This window comes from Lutjanus erythropterus, chromosome 5, assembly GCF_056507025.1.
Source record: "Lutjanus erythropterus isolate fLutEry1 chromosome 5, fLutEry1.hap2, whole genome shotgun sequence".
Lineage (NCBI taxonomy): Eukaryota > Metazoa > Chordata > Actinopteri > Lutjaniformes > Lutjanidae > Lutjanus > Lutjanus erythropterus.
The window spans coordinates 644,479-670,000 of record NC_139321.1 but is presented as its reverse complement, the minus strand read 5'-3'; the positions used below and the strand labels follow the sequence as shown (position 1 = coordinate 670,000).

General features: G+C 39.8%; 1 protein-coding gene across 3 annotated transcripts in view; it reads left to right on the top strand.

The window, feature by feature from the left end:
* Positions 1-24,187, top strand: part of mgat4b (alpha-1,3-mannosyl-glycoprotein 4-beta-N-acetylglucosaminyltransferase B) — a 110,153-nt gene extending 85,966 nt beyond the window's left edge. The window contains exons 9-15 of one of the 3 annotated variants that reach the window (XM_084718521.1): positions 6,054-6,184; positions 7,365-7,472; positions 9,909-10,102; positions 10,186-10,264; positions 13,857-13,944; positions 21,018-21,130; positions 23,756-24,187. In XM_084718521.1, the coding sequence (XP_084574647.1) occupies positions 6,054-6,184; positions 7,365-7,472; positions 9,909-10,102; positions 10,186-10,264; positions 13,857-13,944; positions 21,018-21,130; positions 23,756-23,779 (737 nt within the window). In that variant the 3' untranslated portion in view covers positions 23,780-24,187. Of the gene's footprint in view, positions 1-6,053; positions 6,185-7,364; positions 7,473-9,908; positions 10,103-10,185; positions 10,265-11,223; positions 11,812-13,856; positions 13,945-21,017; positions 21,131-23,755 lie in introns of those variants that run through there. The other 2 variants (XM_084718523.1, XM_084718522.1) reach the window with 2 other exon arrangements.
* The last annotated feature ends 1,335 nt before the right edge of the window (positions 24,188-25,522 follow it).

The following is a 25,522-nucleotide window of genomic DNA, read 5'->3' as shown; positions in this document are numbered from 1 at the left end:
TGTAACTGTAAAAATGAAAAAAGTTGAGAAAATGTAAAATTTCAAGGTTTTTTTTTTAGATTTGAGCCAAACTCAAAACAGTTAAAAGCCAAGTTAAAAAACTTAAACCAATAAAAAAAAATCTTTGGTTGAATCTTTGAATTTGAGAAAAACTGTTTCAGAAATTGTTGAGTAAAAAGAAAGATGGTTGACTGTTTCATTTTCACACAAACAAGGCAAAAGTACAAGGGAATAAAAGACATTATCAAACATCTCTCACAAACACGTGTCCATTATTAGACAGAAACAGTCAAACAGAATCAGCTGATGAAGAAAAGTCGAAAAATAATCTGATCATCTGTTTGAAAGAACTTAAACAAACATTGTGAGCAGACATGAAACAAATGAAAGTAAAAATCAGAAATGACAGACGGTGCCGTCTCTGGACGGTGAAGGATCTGGTTGTTTTACGACATCTGCGGCCATATTGTTTCTTACCCATAATGCAACAGGTGTGCCCATAACTAAACTCTGGTCATGTGACCTGTTACACTCAACATCAAAATAATTGTGTATAAATGTATAAATGTATGAAATGTCATTGATTAAATGTCTGTCAGACAGTTTCACCTCTGTCTGTTTGCTCCAGTCCTTAAACACATCATCATGTTATCATTTGTTCTAACATGCAGCATGTTGAGAACAGGAGAACCTGTTCCTTTGAATTGTGATGTGAGATTCAGAACAGTCTTCAGGTTGGACGGTGAGACGTGGTTGAAAGCTCTGATGAGTTCACTGAGGCGAGGATGTGAGACCGTGATCTAACCTCTGGTCCTCCAGCTGCTCGGAGCTCCGTCTGATGCTCGAGTGAAGTCCAGCAGATTCATTAAAGCGTCAGCCTCCATCTGATCTGCTCTCTAATGATCCTGTCGGAGCTGATCAATGACTTCTGTTCTCCTGGATCCAATCAACCGACGCCGACATGCGGAACGCAGGCGTTACTCGCCTGGAACCGCGAGCCGATCTGAAGTCAGGTTTTTCTTTTCCTCAGAACTGTTTCCAGCTCTGACAGATGGAGGCCGGACGGTCGGTCAGAGAGCCAGGAGTCAGAAAGGTCATCGATCCGATCGCCAGCAGCTCCTGATTGAACAGAGCAGATTTCTGTCAGTCAGTCCTGAACCGAAGGTCACACGTTCCTTCATTAACCTCCAGGATTCACGTGGAACACCGAGTCGGTTCATCAGCTGACAGGAAATTAATCTGCAGATATTTTCGTTGTTCTGCAGTCATCATCGCTGTCTGTCAGACGCTCAGGAGGCTCGGTTCATATGAAACTAGAAGATTTAAGGAAAACGTTGATCCCAGTCACATCCTGCAGAAAACAATCTGATTCTTTTCATTCACTCTCAGCGGAAAATACGATACTTTAATCTGCATAAAAGTGCATGTTGATGATATTTCTAGCAAGAAGTGTGTCTTTTATTTTCATGATCATCTCTAAATGATCTTTAGTTTATTATTTAAAAAAAAAATTGTTGAGATGACTTAAAATTGAAGGTAATGCACTGCAGTAGTTTTGAAACAAACTTTAAAAAGTTTTGCCGACCTTTAATCTTCTCTCACATTAATTCATTGGAATAAGTAGCAACAACTTAAAACCTGAACTTTAAAGTTTAATCTTAACCAAACATGAAATGATTCTGAAATTATTCTTAAAATTAATCATTTACATCCTGTAAAAAAAAAAAGTTGAGACAAGTTGAGTTTTGAATTAAAATCAAACTCAAAACTTTAAGAAAGTTTGAAATAAACTAAAACTTTTTCCAACCTGTTATCTTTTGTTGGAATAATTTACTTTTCATTAGAGAAACTTGAATATTTGAGTTTAAGAAACAAAATTAAAAACTTAACATTTACTTTCACTTCAATGAATTTTCAAATGATTTTTTTTTTTTATAAATTTTTGGGTGTTTATAAAATTCAAAGCTTTAAGTTTATCTAAAGAAGAAAAGTGTTTCATCTCCACAAAAGATCAGTAGTTGGTAAAACTTTTTTCAAAAAGCTGGACTCAAAACTTTGTTGCCTTGAAATTTTAATTTTCTCAACTTCTTTATTCTTACAGTGTAGAAGTCAGTCCATCAAAATCTAACCTGACAAACTCTAAACTTTACTTTAGTCCGGTTTTCTCCTGTAATTTATCAAATCTGTGCTTCCTGTAAATCATCAAAAGTTCCCAGGTCAAATAAAACTTTTATAGAATTATTGTTCATCTTCATTATTTCAGCTTCAACAAACATCTCCAGTCTGAATATAAAACATCTTCTGTTTGCAGTAATGAGGTGAAAACATGAGGATTTAAACCGTCTGTCTGTGAATTATTGATTCAACCGACTGAAGCACAGAAACATCAGTTATCTTCTTATCTTTATTATTTACTGCTGATACACACACACACACACACTGATACATACACACACACTGATACACACACACACACTGATACACACACACACTGATACACACACACTGATACACACACACACACTGATACACACACACACACACACTGATACACACACATACTGATACACACACACTGATACACACACACACACACACACACACTGATACACACACACTGATACACACACACTGATACACACACACACACACACACTGATACACACACACTGATACACACACACACACACACTGATACACACACACTGATACACACACACACACACACTGATACACACACACTGATACACACACACTGACACACACACACTGACACACACACACACACATAGAGACATACACACACACACACACAGGCACATAGAGACATACACACACACACACACACACACACACACACAGACACACACACACATAGAGAGAGATGCACAAACAGTCACTCTCTCTCTCTTCAGCTCATTTTCTCTCTTGACATGTCAAGAGTCATGGCTATGTACCTCCTCCTCCTCCTCCTCCTCCTGTTCCACCTCTCTGATGAAGATGGAGGTTCACAGCTTCACTCCTCCTCCTCCATCCATTTTCTGTAACTGATTATTCCTGAAGGGTCGCGGGGGGTGGAGTCTATCCCAGCTGACATTGGGTGAGAGGCGGGGTTCACCCTGGACACGTCACCAGTTCATCACAGGACTGACACATAGAGACAGACGACCACTGACACTCACATTCACACCTACGGACAATTTACAGTCACCAATCAACCTGCATGCATGTCTTTGGACTGTGGGAGGAAGCTGGAGAACCCGGAGAGAACCCACACAGACACAAGGAGAACATGTCAGACTGTCCACACAGTCAGAAAGGCCCTGATCCAGCAAATTTATTTCTCTCTCCATGTCTCGGTTGGGTCTGAGTTTTCACCTCGTGTGTTGAACTTTGGGTCCTTCGTCCTGTCCTGATGTCCACTGAGGACGTGGGTTCAGTCTTTATCCTAAAACGATTCCTGTCTCTGATTGAGTCCAGAGCTCAGAGGAGCTGCAGCTCACTCCTTCTTTCTAACATCCCGTTTGTTTCGTCCTCTCACAGTCTTCAGTTGTTTTTGTCTGCAGAAATCTTCAGTTTGTTTGAGATGAGATCTGATGGACAGAGGAACAGAACCAGAGGGTTGGAGGACAGCAGGACTCTCGTCTCTGAGCTGGACGATGTTGATTTTACACTCAAACGTTTGTGTTTCTGTCCTGACTGTCGGAGCGTCCTCCCTCTGGTCCTGGTTTTTGACCTGACGCGTCCTCCGTGACCCTGCGTCGCCTGCGAGCAGCGGCTGCTGTAATAAATTCATCAGGGTGGATCTGACTCACTGAATGAAATCAGGCGGAGGAGCTGCAGGGCCGCTCTCTAATTCTACTCTTCACATTCGGCTTTTGCATTTGCTAAGTTTAGCTTCAGTCGGGCCTCGTTTACGTCTGCGGGGGTTTTTATTCTGTTGCCTCGTCGCACATCCGTCCCTCCAGAGGCTGAAACGTCCAAACGGATCAGGGCGGAGCGGGAGGGGGCAGGAGGAGCTGGACTGAGCTCTCTGTTGGCCTCGTCAGTGTTTCGGTCCAGTGAGACGGTCTGTTCGCTTCACTTTGTGACCTTTAATTCCCTCAGAAGGTTCCCTGAGCTCCGCCTGACTCTGCTCCTGCAGACACAGACACAACCAGACTGAAAACTGAAGACTCTCCATCACAGTTTCTGTCTGCAGGCCTCTGAACCTCTGAGTCACTTCCTGTCTCACTTCCTTTGTTCTTTCATGTCACCAACACTGAACATGAAAACTCCTGACTTCAAGCTGTGATACCCAACATTTCTGCATGAAAATATCTAAAACTGAAACTACTGATTATTTTCATGGTCAGTTATTTTATCAATTAATTAATAATAGTTGTTTGCCTATAAAATGTTAGAAAATGGTAAAAAATGGTGATCAAAGTCCAACATTTTGTCCTCAAATGTCTTGTTTTACCTTCAACCCCCCCAAAAAAATCAGTTTACTGTCAGAGAGGAGTAAAGACAGCAGAAAATATTCACATTTAAGAAGAACTCTGACTTTTTTCTTAAAAATGTACTCAAACTGTTCAATCAGTTATCAAAGTAGTTTGAGATTAATTAAATAATTGATTATTTGATTAATCATTTCGGCTCTGATTTAAAAGACGTGACTCTTGTTTTATAAACGTTGTTGTGCGGCGCCCTGTGGCTCGGTTGTTTCCAGATGTTTCTCAGATGTTTCCAACAATGTTCAAACCAGAGAAATCTGTAGTTTATTTAAGTTTCCTGTGAGTCGAAGGACAGAACAAGAATTAAACCTTCAGACCTGCATTTCATGGTGGCTGTTTAACAATGAAGACAACATCTCCCATGATCCCACGCTCCTTCACAACAACTTTAAACTGTGTCTTCTGTTATTCTTTTGATGTGAGACACGCCTCACTGCAGAACTTTTATTGTAAACTACAACTCCCAAGGAGCATTTCACTAAAGAACATCCAATCACAGAGCTGTAGTTTCTTCATTCAGCACTCAGTTTGATTTATTTTTGTTCCTGTTTGCTGGACCAGACTGTCTCCTGGTCTCCTGGAGACCCAAAGTGTCCACATCAGGGACTTGAGCAGCGCACTCCTGTTTTATTTATTGATTATGAGGCTCATAGTTTCTGTCTGTTTGACGTCACTGATTGAGGTGTGTTGCTGTTCTGTGATCAGATATCACATTTTACTTCATTTGCATATATACAGTCTGTGAGACAGTAAATGTTACAGTAAGTTAGAAGAGTGCAGGAGACGTTATGAAGAAACAGAAGTAAATGTTTACCAGCTGAGATGTTTTCAAACTGATTGACAGAACTGATGGCAGATCGTTTGTATTTTAGTGTGTAAATGTTCAGGGACGTCTGACAGTCTGGACGATGAAAGTCACTGAGTTCATTTCTGAGGAACAAAGTCCTGGAAAGCACTCAGCAATTCATGAGTGAGATGTACATATTAATACATAAAAACACTGTCTTCTTTATGTTCACATTAAAAATTCATGTCAGTTTGTATTTTCTGAAAAGAAAAGCAGATGAATCCGATCTTTTAGCAAAGTTAATCATTCTTTTGGATTATTATTTTTGGAGATAAATTCAATCTGTTATTTTTTCATTTACTATAACTCAGAGGAACCTTATTTCAATATTTTCTATGAATAATTCTGATTTTTCTTTTGTGTGCTTTTTATTTTTCTTCTGTAATATTGTAAAATTCAATTCATATTGAGAGAGAGTTTGTTTATCTGAACCTGTTTACAGATCAATAATCACTTTCATCAGTAAATAATCTGAAAACATTCATCTGACAGTTCTGATAGATTTCATCCAGATTTTTTCAGGACAAACTTAAACTCCATGTTTATATAATCCTTCATAAATCTGAAATAAATCTTGATTTGAGACCTGAGAGACTCTGACAGACTGAGGGTTTCGGACCAGACGTTTCGATCCACCTGAACACATGAAAACTGACTTCAGGTCAGTTTGAGGCCGTTAAACTGAAGCGCCTCCTCTTGTTCTCTGACAGGGAAGATGTTCAAGTCTCTGGATCTGTCGCTCATCGTCGAGTTCATGCTGATGTTCTACAAAGACAAACCCATCGACTGGCTGCTCGACCACATCATGTGGGTCAAAGTGTGCAACCCAGAGAAGGACGCGGTGAGTGTCTCCGCCTGGGACGTCTTCTTTTTACCTGAAGAGACACATGTTTACATCTGTGGACCAGGAGCAGCCGTCTGATTGGTCCTCTAGAAGCTGCTGACATCAGTCAGACTTGATGTGTTGAGTTATCGTCACACAAATACATCAAAAAGTATAAATCAGAATATGAATACATATAAATGCTTATTAAATGTCTTTAGATACAATGTAAAATACTGGTCTATTTAATTCAAATGCAAGTTATTTTTAATTAAAAATACAAAAATGCATTTTATATTAGATGATATTATCATATTTTTGACATTTAGTTGCTTCAATATGACCATTAACCCTCCTGCATAAGAAATTAGATAAGAAAAAAGAAAAGAAAAGATAGAACTTTATTAATTCTGATTTAAATTATTGTGTCATATTGCTCCAGAAATTACAGTAATATAAAAATAACAACAATAAAATGAAATATAAAGTGAAATAATAAGATAAAGTGTGTCAGGAGTAAATGCAAAGGAACAGAATGTGATTTTTTGTAATAGAAGTCAGATGAGTTAAGTACAAAAAAATAAAGAGTAATATTACCAATTAAATTGAAAAGTAACATTAGCAGTGACATTTCAATATTAAAAATAATATTTTACATCATAATAATGTAATATTATAATATTGCAGATGATAATAACATTAATGGAACTGTAGGACTGTTTTCACAGTTTAAACCTGTGCATAAAAATATTTCTATTTCAGAATAAAATGACATTAAAATGCCCTTATAGCTCGGTTGGTGGAGCGTGTGCCTCATGTTCTGAGGCTGTCAGTCCTCTGCAGGGCCGCTGGTTCGACTCCCTATATACGTATATATATATATGTATATATACATATATATATATATATATATATATATATATATATATATATATATATATATATATATATATATATATATATGATCATAATAAAACGATATAATAAATATAATAAAACGATATAATTATAATAAAGCAGGTCCTTCACTCTGACAAACTGATGCAAAGCTGATCCAAACCACAAAAACACAAATATAAGTTCTGAACATATTATGTCATGAATCTTTTTTTCTGCCCGACAAAATATGAATTAGAAAATCCTCTAATATAAATAATAATTAAAAATGTTTTTAAATGTGTGTGTTTGTGTCCATCAGAAACACTGTGACAGACAGAAAGCAAACCTGAGGATTCGCTTCAAACCGTCTCTCTTCCAACATGTCGGCACACACTCGTCTCTGGCTGGAAAAATACAGAAACTCAAGGTAACCATCTGTGTGTGTGTGTGTGTGTGTGTGTGTGTGTGTGTGTGTGTCAGTGTGTGTGTGTGTGTGTGTGTGTGTGTGTGTGTGTGTGTGTGTGTGTGTGTGTGTGTGTCAGTGTGTGTGTGTGTGTGTCAGTGTGTGTGTGTCAGTGTGTGTCAGTGTGTGTGTGTGTGTGTGTGTGTGTGTGTGTGTGTGTCAGTGCGTGTGTGTGTGTGTGTGTGTGTGTGTGTCAGTGTGTGTGTGTGTGTGTGTGTGTGTGTGTGTGTGTGTGTGTGTGTCAGTGTGTCAGTGTGTCAGTGTGTGTGTGTGTGTGTGTGTGTGTGTGTGTCAGTGTGTGTGTGTGTGTGTGTGTGTGTGTGTGTGTGTCAGTGTGTCAGTGTGTGTGTGTGTGTGTGTCAGTGTGTGTGTGTCAGTGTGTGTCAGTGTGTGTGTGTTAGTGTGTATCAGTGTGTGTGTCAGTGTTTTGTTTTGCTTCTTTCTCTAAATATTGTGTTGTAAATTTAAATTTGGGTTCTCTGTAAAAGGTGAGCTTATTCATTCATTTCCTACATTCATAGTGAAAAGAGAAGTGAACGTCTGTTCCTTCACAGCGTCTGTTCCTTCACAGCGTCTGTTCCTTCACTGGTCTGAATGTTTCACTGGATGTAAATCTGCAGAACCATCAAGTTTTTTCCCTCCTGTTTCTCTTTAAAAGCGGTGATATCTGTGAGCAGCAGACTGGTCGTACTGGTCGTACTGGTCGTACTGGTCGTACTGGTCAGAGCTCAGTGAGTTTGAGGTTCAGCTGAAGTTCAGTGTGGATGAAGATTGAGAGCGACTCAAACCGCAGTATCTCACAGCGAGCGGCGGCAGCTTCAGCCTCCTGCCGGCAGCTCAGAGCCCAGCGCCTTCAGCCTCCCTCTGATTACTGTGTTAAGAGCGATGGATATTAGTCCCGCTGACTGCTGCTGCAATCTGCTCCGATCAATGAGATATTGATCGGGCCGTCCCGGACCAGCGCCTCCCGCGTGTGGGGATTGGAGCAGAGAGGCCGGCCCGACCGGGAGGCTGCAGACGGAGGCTAAACATAGCTATTACCCTCCAGCCTGAAACGCTTTAGTCAGAAAATCAGCCCCAGTTTTAAAAATCAAAGTTAAATGAAAAGAATCAAAGTGGAAGTGGGATTTATTCGTCTGTAGAGTCGTTTAATGAAAGAGTTCAGTCAGTTTGTTCAAACCAATCTGAAAAAATCACTGCAGTGAAAATAAATTTAAAAACAGAAATCACTGGACTTCTTAACAAACTAAAGAAAAGTCATTTCTACTGACTGTTTGACCTGAGTCTGTCATCTGTGATCTGTCAGCTGTTCACTCGCTCACATTCTTCTGAAGAAATCAAACAACAATCTGAGAAATATGTTTTCATGGCAGGTGAAGATCAGCAGCCCTCAGCTCTGTCTGATAAATATACATTTAATAAATATATCATCTGTAAATATGAAGATACAGTCTGCAGTCAGTTAGCTTAGCTTAGCTTAGCTTAGCATAAAGACTGGAAACAGAGGGGAACAGCTAGCCTGTATCGATCTTCTCATTCATGTTTGTTTTCAAAAATATTTCTTTAAGTTTTTTTTGAAAACATAAACAGAATAAACATTTGTTCTTATTTTCTCCCCAGTCTTCATCTGTGTGTCTCTGAGTGTCTCTCTGTGTCTCTCTGTGTCCCTCTGTGTCCGTCTATGTGTCTCTGAGTGTCTCTCTGTGTCTCTCTGTGTGTCTCTGTGTCTCTGTGTTTCTCTGAGTGTCTCTGTGTGTCTCTGAGTGTCTCTGAGTGTCTCTGTGTCCCTCTGTGTGTCTCTGAGTGTCTCTCTGTGTGTCTCTGAGTGTCTCTGTGTCCCTCTGTGTGTCTCTGTGTGTCTCTGAGTGTCTCTGTGTGTCTCTGTGTGTCTCTGAGTGTCTCTGTGTGTCTCTGTGTGTCTCTGAGTGTCTCTGAGTGTCCCTCTGTGTGTCTCTGAGTGTCCCACTGTGTCCCTCTGTGTGTCTCTGAGTGTCCCTCTGTGTGTCTCTGTGTCCGTCTATGTGTCTCTGAGTGTCTCTCTGTGTGTCTCTGAGTGTCTCTGTGTCTGTCTCTGAGCTGAGCTGAGACAGGATTAGTCACAGAGGACAGTTTTTGAAGCTGTCTCTGATACCCGTCTGTGTAAAAGGCTGCTGGCGTCTGAATGAGTAACGTTCACATTATGTTCTGGTCAGTGATCAGTGGTGTCGTCTCAGTGTCTCAGTGTCTCAGTGTCTCAGCGTCTCAGTGTCTCAGCGTCTCAGCGTCTCAGCGTCTCAGCGTCTCAGCGTCTCAGTGTCTCAGTGTCTCAGTGACACACAGACAGGAAACACAAACTCTGACGTCTTTAAAAAATTAAATAAATCTGCATGAATCCAGTGACATTTATGGTTTCTGTTGCAGGATAAGGACTTTGGGAAACAGACGCTCCATAAGGGTCACGCCAACCCGCTGGCGGAGGTGACGACCAGCCTGAAGACCTACCAGCACTTCACCCTGGAGAAGGCCTACCTGGGGGAGGACTTCTTCTGGGCCTTCACCCCTGTAGCGGGGGACTTCATCCGGATACGGTTCTTCTCACCGGTCCGCATCGAGAGGTCGGTAGCGGCGAAATAAAAGATCTGAGGTTACAGGATGATACCGCGGCCTCACTGTCCGTCTGTCCGCCTTCGTCTTTCAGGTATTTCTTTCGGAGCGGAAACATCGAACATCCAGGAGACAAACTTTTCAACACGTCAGTGGAGGTTCTGCCGTTTGACGTGAGTCTTTAAATCCACTTAATGAACCACAAAACTTAAGTCTTATGTTTTTTAATGAGCTCTTTAAGTCTGTGTGTGTGTGTGTGTGTGTGTGTGTGTGTGTGTGTGTGTGTGTGTGTGTGTGTGTGTATGTGTGTTAATAAATTGTTGTCGTCTGTCTGATTTTTCTGTCTGAACTCTCAGCCTGCACCTCGTCCCAAACAGATGTGTAGCTTCTGATAATAGAAGACCAAATTTAAAAAATCTTAAAGTAATAAAACGTATCTTCATGCAGAAATCTGGACGTCAGCGGTTAAAGAGACTAAAGAGAGAAAAATGTCGTTGGCAGTTTTTCCCCTCGTCTAAATTTAGCTGAACTTTGGAACTTTATTTAATCAACTTCTTTTCTTCGTCCTATGAGAAATAAAGAAGATTCTTATTTTGACCTTATAGTTTCTTCAGTTTCTCCTGGGAGGTTGATCTTATTTGCATCGTGGCTCGATGGAAATAAAAAGTGTTCTGAAGTAAAACAGCCGACATAAACATGGAGAAAACCTGAGAATATCTTTATAAACTATGTTGTACTTTATTTTCATCAGGTTTCCAGTTACAGTTGTATTGTAGGAGCAGGAAAAAAAAGAAGTTGGTTATAATCATCATACTGCTTTGAAATTCAGATTTTTCTTTTTTTTAACAGGTGAGGATTAAAAATATTTTTTCTTTCGTTGCATCTTCGTTTGACTCTAGAATGGTGATAGAAATAGATTAAAATAAAATATTCCTCAGCTTCTTACCTTTCAAAAATAACCAGAGGTTTGTCTATAGGCCTGATGGTTGAGGAGTTATTCCTGATTAATTTGGTGTTTTTGTCTAAAATAAGGGCTAGTTTTATTATTACTGATAGAAATGATGGACACAGTTAAAATAATGTGCTGAATAAAGTGAAATGATCCTTTAAATGAATCTGTTTTATCGGTAAGAAGAGATCAGCTGTGTGACCCTGAAGCTGAGGCAGAGTGATGGATCACTGCGTCTTCCTCCTCTGTGGTCGACTGTAAGACGAAGCCTGATGAAGACTAAAGTGTCGCAGCGGGACGGAGGGACATATACAGAGAGGAAGAAGAGGAGCTCCAACTGAGACAAAGAGGAGGAGAGACGGACGAATAAAAAAGAGACAAACCCGAGCGAGCTGAGGATGTGAGGAGGGATGGAGAGATGGCTAACAAGGTGGAGGCGGTTGCCAGGGTAACACTGACCAGGAGAGAGGAGGAGAGGGAGATGATATCAAGGGGCTGATGGGAGAGGAGGATGAGGAAGAAGTAAATACAAGACTGACAAAGACATCACACCTTTTTCATCAAGGATCAAGGACAGCAAGAAAAAATCTTGAATTTCATTTTTCTGTCCTCTTTAAAAATCCCCTCCACTAAAAAAAAAGTTTTTCTAATGTTTACGTGGCCTCAAACGTCCATTCTTCCCTCAACTGACTTGTATCTGTGCAAAGTTTGTCTCTAGAGACGTGTCCTCACATTCCTCTGCTGCAGGGGGACACGTCCCTAAATTCTGAGATTCAAAGCTGGATTTGGTTCATAACAAACAGCAAAGAGACCTGAAGCGTCCAGCACAGAGTGGACTGTCCTCACACAGAGCACAGTTAGCATTAGCTGTGTCAAGCTAACAAGCTAACAAAGAGTGTAAACAAATCAAAGATGCTAACTACACTAAACATTCTCATATGACTGGTCTCCAGTTTTGGTGCACGACAGAACTGCAATTAGTCAATGAAAAGAAGATGAACTAGTTTGATAATCGATTATTTGTTTCAGTTATTTTTCAGTGTAAAACATCAAACTTTGTTTGTTGCAGCTTCTAAAATGTGAGGATTTGCAGATTTTCTTTGTCCTCTCAGTAGTCCTCAGTAGTCCTCTCAGTTGTCCTCTCAGTTGTCCTCAGCAGTCCTCTCAGCAGTCCTCTCAGCAGTCCTCTCAGCAGTCCTCTCAGTTGTCCTCTCAGCAGTCCTCTCAGCAGTCCTCCCTCTCAGTAGTCCTCTCAGCAGTCCTCTCAGTTGTCCTCTCAGTTGTCCTCTCAGCAGTCCTCTCAGTTGTCCTCTCAGTTGTCCTCTCAGCAGTCCTCTCAGTTGTCCTCTCAGCAGTCCTCTCAGTAGTCCTCCCTCTCAGTTGTCCTCTCAGCAGTCCTCTCAGTTGTCCTCTCAGCAGTCCTCTCAGCAGTCCTCTCAGCAGTCCTCTCAGTTGTCCTCTCAGCAGTCCTCTCAGCAGTCCTCCCTCTCAGTAGTCCTCTCAGCAGTCCTCTCAGTTGTCCTCTCAGCAGTCCTCTCAGTAGTCCTCTCAGCAGTCCTCTCAGTTGTCCTCTCAGCAGTCCTCTCAGCAGTCCTCCCTCTCAGTAGTCCTCTCAGCAGTCCTCTCAGTTGTCCTCTCAGTTGTCCTCTCAGCAGTCCTCTCAGCAGTCCTCCCTCTCAGTAGTCCTCTCAGCAGTCCTCTCAGCAGTCCTCTCAGTTGTCCTCTCAGCAGTCCTCTCAGTTGTCCTCTCAGTTGTCCTCTCAGCAGTCCTCTCAGTAGTCCTCTCAGTAGTCCTCTCAGCAGTCCTCTCAGTAGTCCTCTCAGCAGTCCTCTCAGTAGTCCTCTCAGTAGTCCTCCCTCTCAGTTGTCCTCTCAGCAGTCCTCTCAGTTGTCCTCTCAGTTGTCCTCTCAGCAGTCCTCTCTCACAGTAAATGAAGAGTCCTGTCTTACACTGATCTGAAGCACAAGTTGAAAGTGTGAGGCGTGATGGATTTCATTTATTCAAGGTGTGTCCAAATCTACCTTTGCCATCCTTCACCGGGGACACAGTGGTATCCTGTGCCAGCAGCACACAGTGGGACACACCTCTCAGATGTGCAAACAGACCTACAGCAGCAGGTTCTAGCTGGTCTCAGGCACAACTCAACTCCAATACACCGAGCACAAGACAGCAGGGGCAGGCCACGCCTTTGTTTTGCCGGCCACGCCTTTGTTTTGCCGGCCACGCCTTTGTTTTGCCTTCATTTTTAGACGTGCCGCCCGCGGCTGCACAGACCAAGCGCAAGTTCATTTGTTATCTTGCAGACGTGGCAAAAAGGGAAACTGCACCAGGTGTAAGATGGGACCCTTTGGACCGTTGCTAATGCTAATGCTAGCCATCTTGATTCTCACAGCTCTTTCACCATCAACTCAACACAAGCAGCAGCGATGAGATGTAACTTTGGGTAACAATCACCGTCTGTCATGTTGAAATCCATCTTCAAATAAACCTTCATTCAGCCGTCCTGCCTGCAGGACAGAGTGCATCAGGTTTTCATGATACTTTGCAGACTAAACGGCTGAAGAACATGGAAAAACTGCAAATCTGAAGAAAATCAAACCTGATTTGCTTCAACCAGAACGACATGACAGATTTAATCCTGCTGTTAAGAAAATGACCAAAACAAAGGAAGTTTTTATTAGAAACTGTTTTTCTTTCTGCCTCTCAAACTTTAGAGTTGATCTAATGTTTCACATCCGTCTGTTTGTTTTAGCTCTGACAGGAAGATAAGTTGTGTGACGGGACATAAATGTTTGTTTGTGTGGTTTGTTTGCAGAATATTCAGGCAGAGAAAGAGGCGTTGACAGAAGGAAGAGAGAAAACACCAAAGTACCATCGGACAGAAGACGGATTCATCAGGATAGGTGAGTGAGGACATCAGTCACCTGATCCACCTGCTCACTCACTGTCTGCTTTAGTTTCTATAATTTAAAAAATAAAGTCCTCCCTCACATATTTAAGATTTCAGACTGAAACTGATTTTGGAACAAATTCATTTATTGAACCATCATGTCAATATAAAACGGGATAAGAAGAAGGAGCCGGCGGCTACGAGGAGAACCTAAAAATGAACAATTTACAAAATATACACGAGAAGTTCTGGACTTGTGAAAGATGGGAACCAAACTAGGTGGCTGTGATAACGGAACATGAGCTAAATGGAACTGGACCAACCCAACAAACTGAACACAAAGACAAACAGTCCAAACTAATCTATAAATAAAAGCAGACGGGACAGTTCGTCTCTGCGTCGGGGATTAAACTCTGCCAAACATACTAAAATAAACTGAATGATGCACAAGACAACAGCTGTGCTTCATCATCTGTTGGCTGATGTCAGTGTGATCTGCAAAGGCCCCCGAAAAAACTAAATAAGCAGGAAAATGAACGATCAAATGCACTGATACAAATATCCTGCTTGATCTACTTAAAAAAATGAAAGCAACTTTTTGCATCAGATGATGGGAAACTTCATTTTTTATACGTATGAAATACATTTTCCATCTAAAGTCAACTAAAAATTAAGTCGTTTATACAAAGATCAGTAATCTGATGCAAAATTTCATGAAGCAGATCAAACAGAATAATTTTCAGTGAAATATCACAAAAGTAAAGTTATTACATTTTAAATGATAAAGAAAACAAGAAGATTTAAATCAAATAATGTTCAGGAAGTTTGATAACGAGCTGACAGAGAGGAAACGTAGTCAGGACCACAATCCTCTGCTCCTCAGCTTCACTGACCACAAACACACAAACACACAAACACACGCACACAAACACACAAACACACGCACACACAAACACAAACACACAAACACAAACACACAAACACAAACACACAAACACACGCACACACAAACACAAACACACAAACACAAACACACAAACACACGCACACAAACACACAAACACACAAACACACAAACACACAAACACACAAACACAAACACACAAACACACGCACACACAAACACAAACACACAAACACAAACACACAAACACACGCACACAAACACACAAACACACAAACACACAAACACACAAACACACAAACACACAAACACGCACACACACGAGAACACAAACCTGATTCTAACACATATCAGCCTCCAACACTGTAAAAAAAAAAGTTGAGACAACTCAACATTTGAAGGCAACAGACTGCAGAAGATTTCTGAGTTTTGAATTAATTCATTGAAGTGAAAGTAAAAGTTATAATTTCAATATTTTCAATTAAAAATATTAAAAATTTCAGGCATAAAAGCAAGCAATTTTTGAAAATGTTCTGTCTGTCTAAAACTCAAAGATTCAAATTTATCTGAAGAAGAAAAGCAAATTATCTCAACTAAAGATTAAAGGTCAGCAAAATTTCACTTCATTGAATTTAATCAATATTTTTTTAAATAACATGTTTTGAGTTCCTAAAATTCAAAGCTTGAAGTTTATCTATAGAAGAAAAATAAATGATCTCAACTAAAGATCAATCGTTGGTAAAACTTAAGAATTTGAGTTGAGCTCAAAACTAAAACTAAAAATCTGTCACTGAAATGTTAAGTTTTCTGTTTTTACAGTGAAGACGTGAAACAGCGACTGAACAAAACTTTCCAAAAATATCTGAAGGTCTAAAACTCAAGTTGTTCTCACACAGAGAGGAGAACTACAACACACACACACACACACACAGACACACACACACACACACACACACACACACACACACACACACACACACTGAAGGCAGCTCTGTGTGTGTGTGTGTGTGTGTGTGTGTGTCTGTGTGTGTGTGTGTGTCTGTGTGTGTGTGTGTGTGTGTGTGTGTGTGTGTGTGTGTGAGGGGTTTTGCGGGACATTTACAAGTTTGGTCGCTGACGTAAAGTTCAGTGTTTTGGTAAAAGTCTCATTTGAGTTTATGAGGGTTATATAAGCAGTAGAACCAACAGTAGCAGCTGTAGTGGAACAAACGGAACAGCAGTTCATGTATCAGGACGTTCTAACAGAAACACCAGCAGAAGTCAGGACTTGATCTGCAGCAGTGCAGCAGTCTGACCTGATAAATAAATATAGAACTTTATTCATTCTGCTGGTAAACATCAGGACGACAGCAGCACAAAGAGGTCGATAAGAAAAAAAAGAAGAAGAAATGATGCTGACAGACAACAAAGTGTGATGAGAGAGAGAGAGAGAGAGAGAGAGAGACTGTAACCCTCCAACATTTGCACAGTGGATGACAGATCTGCTGCTTTTTATTAAACTGGAGAAGTTTATTCTGACTTCCTGACTCACGTCTGAGTTTTAGGTTCTGATAGATTTATGGATCAATAGTTTTTGATATGTTGGAAACAAAAACCTCTAAAGATCATGAAGATGTTCTGGAGTCACTTCCTCATTGTATTTCTGTTCATGGTTGGTGCCCGCTACAGCAGTGATTCCCAAACACTGGGTCGTGACCCCCGGGTGGGTCTCAGGAGAGTTTATGTGGGTCGCCAAATAAATAAATGACTATTGAAAAAATTCAGCAAATTTAGGATTAATACCTGCAGTACACCTTTTATGTTGCATTTCTTGAACGAGGCTAAAATATCTCATGTTGTTTTCCTGATAAAAAGAAGTAAAAACAGTCAGCTGACCTGTTAACTCTGAGTATTTAACACGGCCGCTTGTTAAATACTTTTGAACGTGTTTTCAGTGACACACATCAAGATAATTTAAGGTGTTGTGGAGACGGTGGTAGAAATGGTCAGTATACAGTAATTAGTATTTAAATTCCTCAGAATTATTGATAAGGATCTTATGTGAATTGGGTCATTTTAAAAAAGTGGTTTGCCAGAGACAACTTATTTTATCATTATCATTATTTATTGATTTTAACTATGATTATTTTACAGGACTTTCATATTTATTTTCTTTGTTTATCCGTCTCCTTTGTGTGGGTTAAGTTGTAAACCTTCTGGATGGTATCATGACTGAGGTTTGAGGGATTTCTATGAATCAAAATGTGCCTCGATAGTGAATTTTCAAGGTCGTATTCACGAAAATTCAGAAATAAACATTGTTCTAAATAAAATAAACTTAAAAAAAACATAAATAAAATCTAAAATCTTAATTAGAGACTGAACAGCATCCTCAGACCTAAACAACAGAATCATTTATTATATTTATACACTGACTCATCACAGTTAATGTTGTGAAATGGTTTGGTTCATTTTAGGCAACAAAAGTACTTGGTTTGGTTTAAGTAACTTAAGTTCTGTCAAGTACGTTCACTTGTGTACTTAATTTAAAGAGGCAGTTCACCACAAAATCAAAATGACATATTTATCCTCTCAGCTGTTTGTCCGTCACGATAGTTTGGTTTGAGTCTCAGAGTTTTAGTCTGTCTTCTCTCCAGTATCGTGGAACTAGATGACATTCGGCTTGTGGAGCTCAAAGAGACAAACAAAAAGATTTGTTGTGAACAGTTTCATGAGGAACTAGTTTCTTTTTTTTTAACTATACTTGCTAACCGAATCACCGCAGCAGTTCGCTCAGTGGTGCTAACGTTCCACCTCAGCGGTTTGCTCGGTTTGGTAGAAAGAAAATAGTTCCTACATGAAAGTGCTCACGACAATTATCTATCATTATTATTAAAGGCTGATTAATTGAATCTAAATGACTGAGACAGAAACTGTCAGACAATCAGCAGGAGGAGACAGAGGGACGATATTACCGAAGGAACAAACTGATCTGAATGAAATGATTCACGAGGAAATTATTTCATGAAAAATTAACTGGAATGTAGATAAATCAATGAATAAACAGCAAAAGCAATACAATTAAAACAAAACAAACAAGCAAAGCAAACAAACAGGAAATAAATACACAAAATACACCAAAAAGTTACAAATAAAATGAAAAACTGAATAACTGAGTATTAAATGAAGTCAGCAGTCTGTAGTTTCTGCTCACTGAGATTTATTTCATATTCTCATAAATAATGACTGTAATAAATAAATAAATACATACATACATGTAGAAATAAAGCAAAGTAAAAGTAAAACTATAAGATACACAAAGAAATGAAGAAAAATCAATGAACACATAAATTAATTCATTAATTTGATGTTTTATTGTGTCCTCAGGGTTCATCAGCAGAATTTATTATTTTTCACTTAATTTCATCAATTTCTCATATTTCATGGAACAGATTTAATGCAACCTTTAGTAAATAAATGAAGAGTCCTGAGCTGCTGACGGTCTCTGATCAGCACACTTTAATACAATACTCGAGTAAATGTACTCAGTTACATTCCATCACTGGCATCACTGTTGTGATTTACTTCACATCTTTCCTCAAAAATCAAAACCTCAAGGATTTTACTGAGGAAATGAAGCTGACGTTTCTGCAGGAAGGTTTCAAAGAAACAAACATGGAGGAGGAGGAGGAGGAGGAGGAGGAGGAGGAGGGAGGACTGCAGGAGGAGACGAGGGCAGCTTCGATCTGACATCATAAATTAGCAGCAGCTCTTTATCTCCTTCATCAATTTTTCAGATGAGTCGGCGGATCGATCCGGCCGGTTTGCCTTCACTCTATTAATTTCAGCCTGATGCCTTCAAGACGTCCTGCAGAGAAACAGCAGCGTCCAGAACTGAGAGTCAGAGCTGAACTGCAACAACCAAACACCAAAACACATGATTTTATCCTTTAAATGACAAACGCAGCAACACTCTCTTCAATGAGTTGAACCACCTGAGTTAGCTCTGACAGGTGTGCTGAAACATGAATCACCTGGAGGGGCGTGGCCAATTCTGTTCTATACAGGAAACAGGCAGAACTGAGAAACATGACTTAAAAGTTTTCTTGTTGTCAGTGTGTCAGTTTTATATCTTCATATCAGATTATTGTTTTTACATATTAATCCTGATCTCTGATTTGACCTTTGACCTTATTTGGAAGTTCCTGTATTCTGCCTTTGCAGAGCGAACCAAAAAATATTGGGTCATACTTAGCTTTAAAAAGCACATTTAGTGTAGTTAAGTTTAGTTAAGTTTAGTTTGGACTAGTTTAGGTTGGGTTGGGTTAGGTTGAGTTGAGTTCAGTTAATTTAGTTTAGTTGAGTTTGGGATTGGACTGGGTTATGTTTGGTTTGGGTTGGGTTAGGTAAGGTTAGGTTAGGTTTGGGTTTGGTTTGGTTTGGGTTTGGTTTGGTTTGGGGTTGGGTTGGGTTGGTTTGAGTTGGGTTAGGTTTGGTTTGGTTTGGTTTGGTTTGGTTTGAGTTTGGTTGGGTTTGGTTTGGTTTGGGGTTGGGTTGGGTTGAGTTAGCTTCAGTTAAGTTCACTTCAGTTTAGTTTGGTGTAATTCCATGAATTTCCTTCATGTTCTTTGTGTCGTCTCTCTTTGTGTTTTTCTAATAAAAGCTCTCAGCAGTCGTCCTCTCATCTCTGGATCCTGAATGAATCCATAATACCACAATAATAAGAGATAATACCCTGTGATGAACAATAACACAAACACACACACCCTGGACGCTGCTCTTTGCTGGGATTACGCTCACACTCGTACCTGGAAACAGTAATCCCAGTAAATAAATCCTGTGGAGGATTATTGCTCTGTTGAGGTGCAATGAGAAGCCAATGTTCCCTGATCTGGAATCAGTCTGAACAGCAGCAGGAGGCCAGATGGACGGATAACAACAAAAACCAACAGTCATAGAGAGAAGAAACCATCAGACAACCACAGGGGTCAGTTAATGGACTCTGGATAAATGTAATGGGTCTCCGTACCCAATAATAATCCTGTTAATCTCCACAAAAAGCATAAAAAACTCTTAATTATTCACCTCCATTAAAGAATGAATAAATAAATAAATATTAACCCCCCAAAATCCCTTAAATCTGAGACTCTACAACTAGAACTAGAACTACAACTACTAATGGATTATCTTTAATGGTCAAATTAAGGACATTTTAGGACATTATTTTTATGCTAATTTCTGACAGTCAGTTTAGTTTAGTTTTGTTTCATTTTGTTAATTTTGCTTTGTTTTGTTTCATTTGATTTAATTTACTTTTATTTTATTTTGTTCCACTTAGTTTCATTTAGTTTAATTTAATTTAGTTTAGTTTGGTTTAGTTTTTCTTAATTGTGTTTCATTTAATTTCATTTACTTTTGTTTAGCTTGATTTAGTTTAGTTTGGTTTCTTTTCATTTTGTTTCATTCAGTTTAGTTTTGAGTGATTTTTTGTCCCGATGGAAAATAAAATAAGTGGAATCAAAAGGCATCAATTATAAGAGGACAAAAACAACAATAATTATGATCATTAGTACAAAACAACCACGTTATTTACACTGTAAAACTATTTCCACTCAGCAGGTACGTGGAAAACAGGCAATACCAACAGAACAACCAATACCAACAGAACAACCAATACCAACAGAACAACCAATACCAACAGAACAACCAATACCAACACAACGATCAATACCAACAGAACAACCAATACCAACAGAACGCTCAATACCAACAGAACGATCAATACCAACAGAACAACCAATACCAACACAACGATCAATACCAACAGAACAACCAATACCAACAGAACAACCAATACCAACACAACGATCAATACCAACAGAACAACCAATACCAACAGAACAACCAATACCAACAGAACAATCAATACCAACAGAACAATAAACAACCATCAGAGAGACTTTAAAAAGATCAGCTGATCGTCCAGATCCTTTACTTCAGTGATACCACACTGTAAAAATACTCTAAATCTAAATTCATTGATTCTCTGTGTCAGTGACCATGTGTTTCTAAAAGTTATCACAAGGCATTCTGGGAAATAGACATAAATTATGAGGACAGGAAGTGTGTTCACCTTCAGTATGGGCTCCTGTAGGTTTATTGATCCATTATCCATCAGCGTTATTGATCTTCATCTCTTCCAGGAACCTTCCAGAACGGGATCGCAGAGGGGGAGGTGGACCCCACCTTCGGGCCCCTGGAGGCCATGCGTCTCTCAGTGATGACGGACTCGCCGGTCTGGGTGATCCTCAGCGAGGTGAGACAACATGGACGACTGGAACCAGAGAGTTCAGAGTGTCCTTCAGGTCCCAGTGATGTTGCAGAGGTTCTTAAGGTCCTGGAAGAGGTTCCAGGGTTTTACAGAAGTTTGAAGAGCTCTTGACAGACCTCAGGTTGCCTGACTGTGTTCGTATGGAAACCCGTTTGTGCCAAAAAGATCCTGTAAGTCGTTTAAATGAGAAACTTTCTCAAGATAATGACCTGAAATAATGACGCAGTTTCTCGAAAAACTGACGTAGTATCTCAAAACATTTATTTATTTATTTAAGGTTTATTTGTAAAGGGACAAGTATGGAGCATGAATCAATGCCACACCATAGCATTTATAGTCTAAACTAATTTGCAATGTCCGTCCCTCGCTGGGCCTTAAGATACGAAAGACTCAGCAACAAAACACAAGTAACAGTACAGAGTACAGACAATGAGAAGTACAGGACACTACAAGATACAAATTACAAAACACAATTAGCACCATAGAGTAAGAAACACCAAAGTATTCATGACTACATGACTGATTCCTCTTCAAAAACTGTTTCAATTTGAATTTAAAGTGATCTGAATCAGGATCCAGTTTGAGTTCTACAGGTAAAGAATTCCACATGTTAATTCCACGGACAGAAAAAGCTGTTTATTGTCTAAAATATTAACTGCTGGATCGTATATCATCATGAGAGGTTTGGTTATTGTAGATGCTGCTTGTGACCCAGAGGTCACACAGTAACTCAAATGTGAAAAAATCATAGTTTGCATGAAACTGTTTGCAGCATGAAATGGGAGACAATCTCCGATAAATATAAACATATGTAAATTTGCTTTTGCAACCCTGCTCACCATCTGAACATTTTAGGTGGGAATCTAACATGAGGCCGAGGTATTTTACCTCTGAGACCTGTTCAATATGTTGTTCATTAATATTCAGATTTAATGCATTAGCTTCTGCTGATGACTGAGTCTTAGAGGAAAAGCAAACTGACACCGTTTTCTTAACATTAAGTGTAAGATGAGTTTTTTCAAACCGTGCTGTGATGGACTGTAAGTGGGATGACAGCTGCTGCCAGAGCAGTTTTACCTGATACATGTATACATACATATACATATACATGTGAAAACCTGATCCAGCACATGATTACAAGCTAAAAAGAAGTGGACCAAGAACAGAACCCTGAGGTTCTCCTGTTTTAGTCTTTAAAAAAGAAGATTTCTCATTATTAACAGTAACACACTGCTCTCGGTCAGACAGATAAGATTTAAACCAATGTCATGTTTTATTGGCAAAATTAAATTTGGAGAGTTTGTGAATGAGGATATCATGATTTAAAGTATCAAAAGCTTTTTTACTACCTCACCTTTATCAAATGATCTTGTGAGCTGTTCTATAAGAAGGCATGACTCAGTCTTTCATAATAATGAGAAACTTTCTCATCATAAAGACTTAAGGATCTTTTTTTCCCATCAGATTGGTGGAAACAGGCGTCCATACGTCTGAGTCTTGGAACATGGAACGTGTTGGGGGTCCTGACAGTCTTCATTTATGGACCCTTGGTGGGACCTGAGAGCTCTCTTCAGGGGGCCAAAGAGGTTAAACAGTCACTGGGGCTGTGCTTAAGGTTCCTGGAGGAGGTTACCTGGGCTCTCCAGGATGTTCCAGGTTTCTTGTCAGGATCCAAAGGGTTCTTAGAAAAGGTTTAGTTCTTTAGCAGGACCCTGGAGGCTCATTCAGTGGTGTCCGTTGTTAAAAAAAAGTTGTTTATGATGGGGTGACAATGTCCTTAACAAGGTTCCAGGTTTCCTTGGGGGGATTTAAGTCTCAAGGTTCTAGGGCTTGTTTGACACCACTCCATGGTTCTTGAAGTGGTGTCAGCGGTCCCAGGAATCCCTGGCATCCTTGAAAATCAGGGGGCATTAGGGAGATTCTTGGAGTGCTTGAAAGTTCACAGGTCAAAGAGGTTAAACTAATGCTTGATGGAATTCCAGGCATCTTTAAGAGGGAGTTCCAGAGTTCCTGATGGAACCTGAATGAGACGTGGGAGACCAGGACACGTCTCCCAGGGTAGAGAAATGCTCCCAGTGGTCCTCCAGATATTTTTCAGGGGACTCTGATGTGGCTTCAGGAGTCCTTGATGATGTGTTAAGGTGTTCTTGTAAAAAGTTTCAGTGGATGTAAAGATATAAGAGACCACTGAAGGGTTTCCAGAAAGTTCTCAAGGAACAGAAGTAGAACTCAAAATAATGACTTATGGTGTAATAATAATATAATAGAAATAATAAGAATAAAAAAGTAGCAAATCACTTACATATTATTGAAATATATAAACTGATAGATTGAGGTTTAGTTTGGAGTCAGTTTATTTTACACAACAACTGGTTACCATAGATACACTTTGATATAAATATACATACGTGATACCTGCATATTTATTTGTAGGTACACACAACAGAAATATGTATTTTTTTGGATGAAGTGTCCCTTTAACCACTGAACAAAATATCTGAATCATATCAACTTTTAAAAATCAGGCGCATAAAGGACTAGTCTGTATGTTCATACTGGGTCAGTCCCTGTTCTCACTGGTTCCTCTGGTTCTCCTGGTTCCTCCCTCAGATCTTCATAAAGAAAGCCGAGTGAAGCTCCGCCCCCTCAGCGTTACCTCAGCACCTCCGAGCCGAGCGTTCAGCCGAGCCGACCGGAGGCTGGTCAGTCAGCTGCCGTCCTGCTCCAGTCCTGCTCACCAGATCCCCACTGCGGTGCCACAGCGCCGCCTGCTGGCCGGACCTCGCCGCTGCAGGGCTGATGGGATCAGAGACTGAACACACAGATCACACAGACGGACAGACAGACGGACGGACAGACGGACACAGAGGGGAGAACCTGTCTGTCTGACAGAGCAGCTCCTGTCAGATGATGCTGTAATTAATGTGTACATACAGTAAGTAAATGTTCAACACTGGAGAAACTGCTGCTTCGAAAAGACTTCCTGTCTGCAGGCGGTCGGTCCGGACCTTTCTACCCCCCTAACCCTAACCCTACCCACCCCCCCACCCCCAAAGTAACCATGTATGTGCGTATATGCATAGAGATGTACACACGATCATATGAATGCCCTCTCAGTGTGTCCATACGTGTCTGTAGCTGCTGCTCGGGGTTTCACGCCGTCTCCTCCACCGGTGAGCGATTTGCCTTAAAACCGAAGACGAAGAGCAGATTTTACTCCAAAAGCCCCAGACTGAAACATGTAGCCACAGCAAACACCCAGAATCCTTTGCTGCGACCTCGGACCTTCTCACATCTTTGTGGCTTGAAACTACTGACAATGACAGCTGATATTCTGCTTTTTTAACAAAAAGGTCTTTTAAAGTTTGTTTTATTTTGAGTTAACTGAGGCCTTCAGTCACTGACGACTCCTCTGCTTCACAGTACAGTACTCTGATTACTCCACAGTACTCTGATTACTCCACCGTGCTCTAGTTTCCACTGCTGTGCTCTGTTGTACTTCACTGTACTGTAGTTTTCCAGTCCAGTGCAAACATACAGATTCTCATCCTTTCTTTACATTTTCAGTCTCTTGTCGACACCTTTGCTAATAAATAGAATAAACAATAAAATTCTTTAAATTTTCATCTCTCTGTAAAGACGTCTTCTTTTCCCACCAGGACTCATTTCAGTTTAGAGGAGAGAAATGTTTGATTAATTGTTCCCTCTAAATATGAATTTGTGCCCTTTTCATACTTGATTCGTTCCCTTGATTTGTTCAATATCTGGTGCCTCAAAAATGATGAAAATAATTCTTTCAATTTCCAAATCATGAGTTGTCTCCTTCAGTCCGCTATATTCTTTGCTACCTTGCTAAAAAAATAAAATTTATATTGTTTGTCAGCTCACTAATAAGTAAAAAGTTCATAACATTGCTTTCTAGCTAGCCAAAAAGTAAAAGATACGTAATATTGTTGCTAACTAGTTAAAAAGGAAAAAAAATCCTATATTGTTTGCTAGCTGTCTGAAAATGATGGAAAATATTATATTGTTTGCTAGCTAGATAAAAAAAAAGGGGGGAAAAGTTATGTTGTTTGCTATCCAGCTAAAAAGTTAGTAAGCTAGTAAAAAAATAAACAGTTAGCCAACTCATGATGGCTCAGCAGAGAATTATTTTGTTAATCCATCTCAAAAAGCAGCCAGTTTAAAGTTAATACTGCATCACTGCTTAAATTGGAGTTTAACACTTTGATGCAACAGAATTATATTAAACCGAGGTTTTGGGATTTAAAGAGAAGTTTAAATTTAATCTTTCTTAATTTAAAGCTTGTTTAAAACTTTGGTGCGACATGATTTAAAGTTAAACCATAATTTAATCAGGTTTAACACTTAATCCTT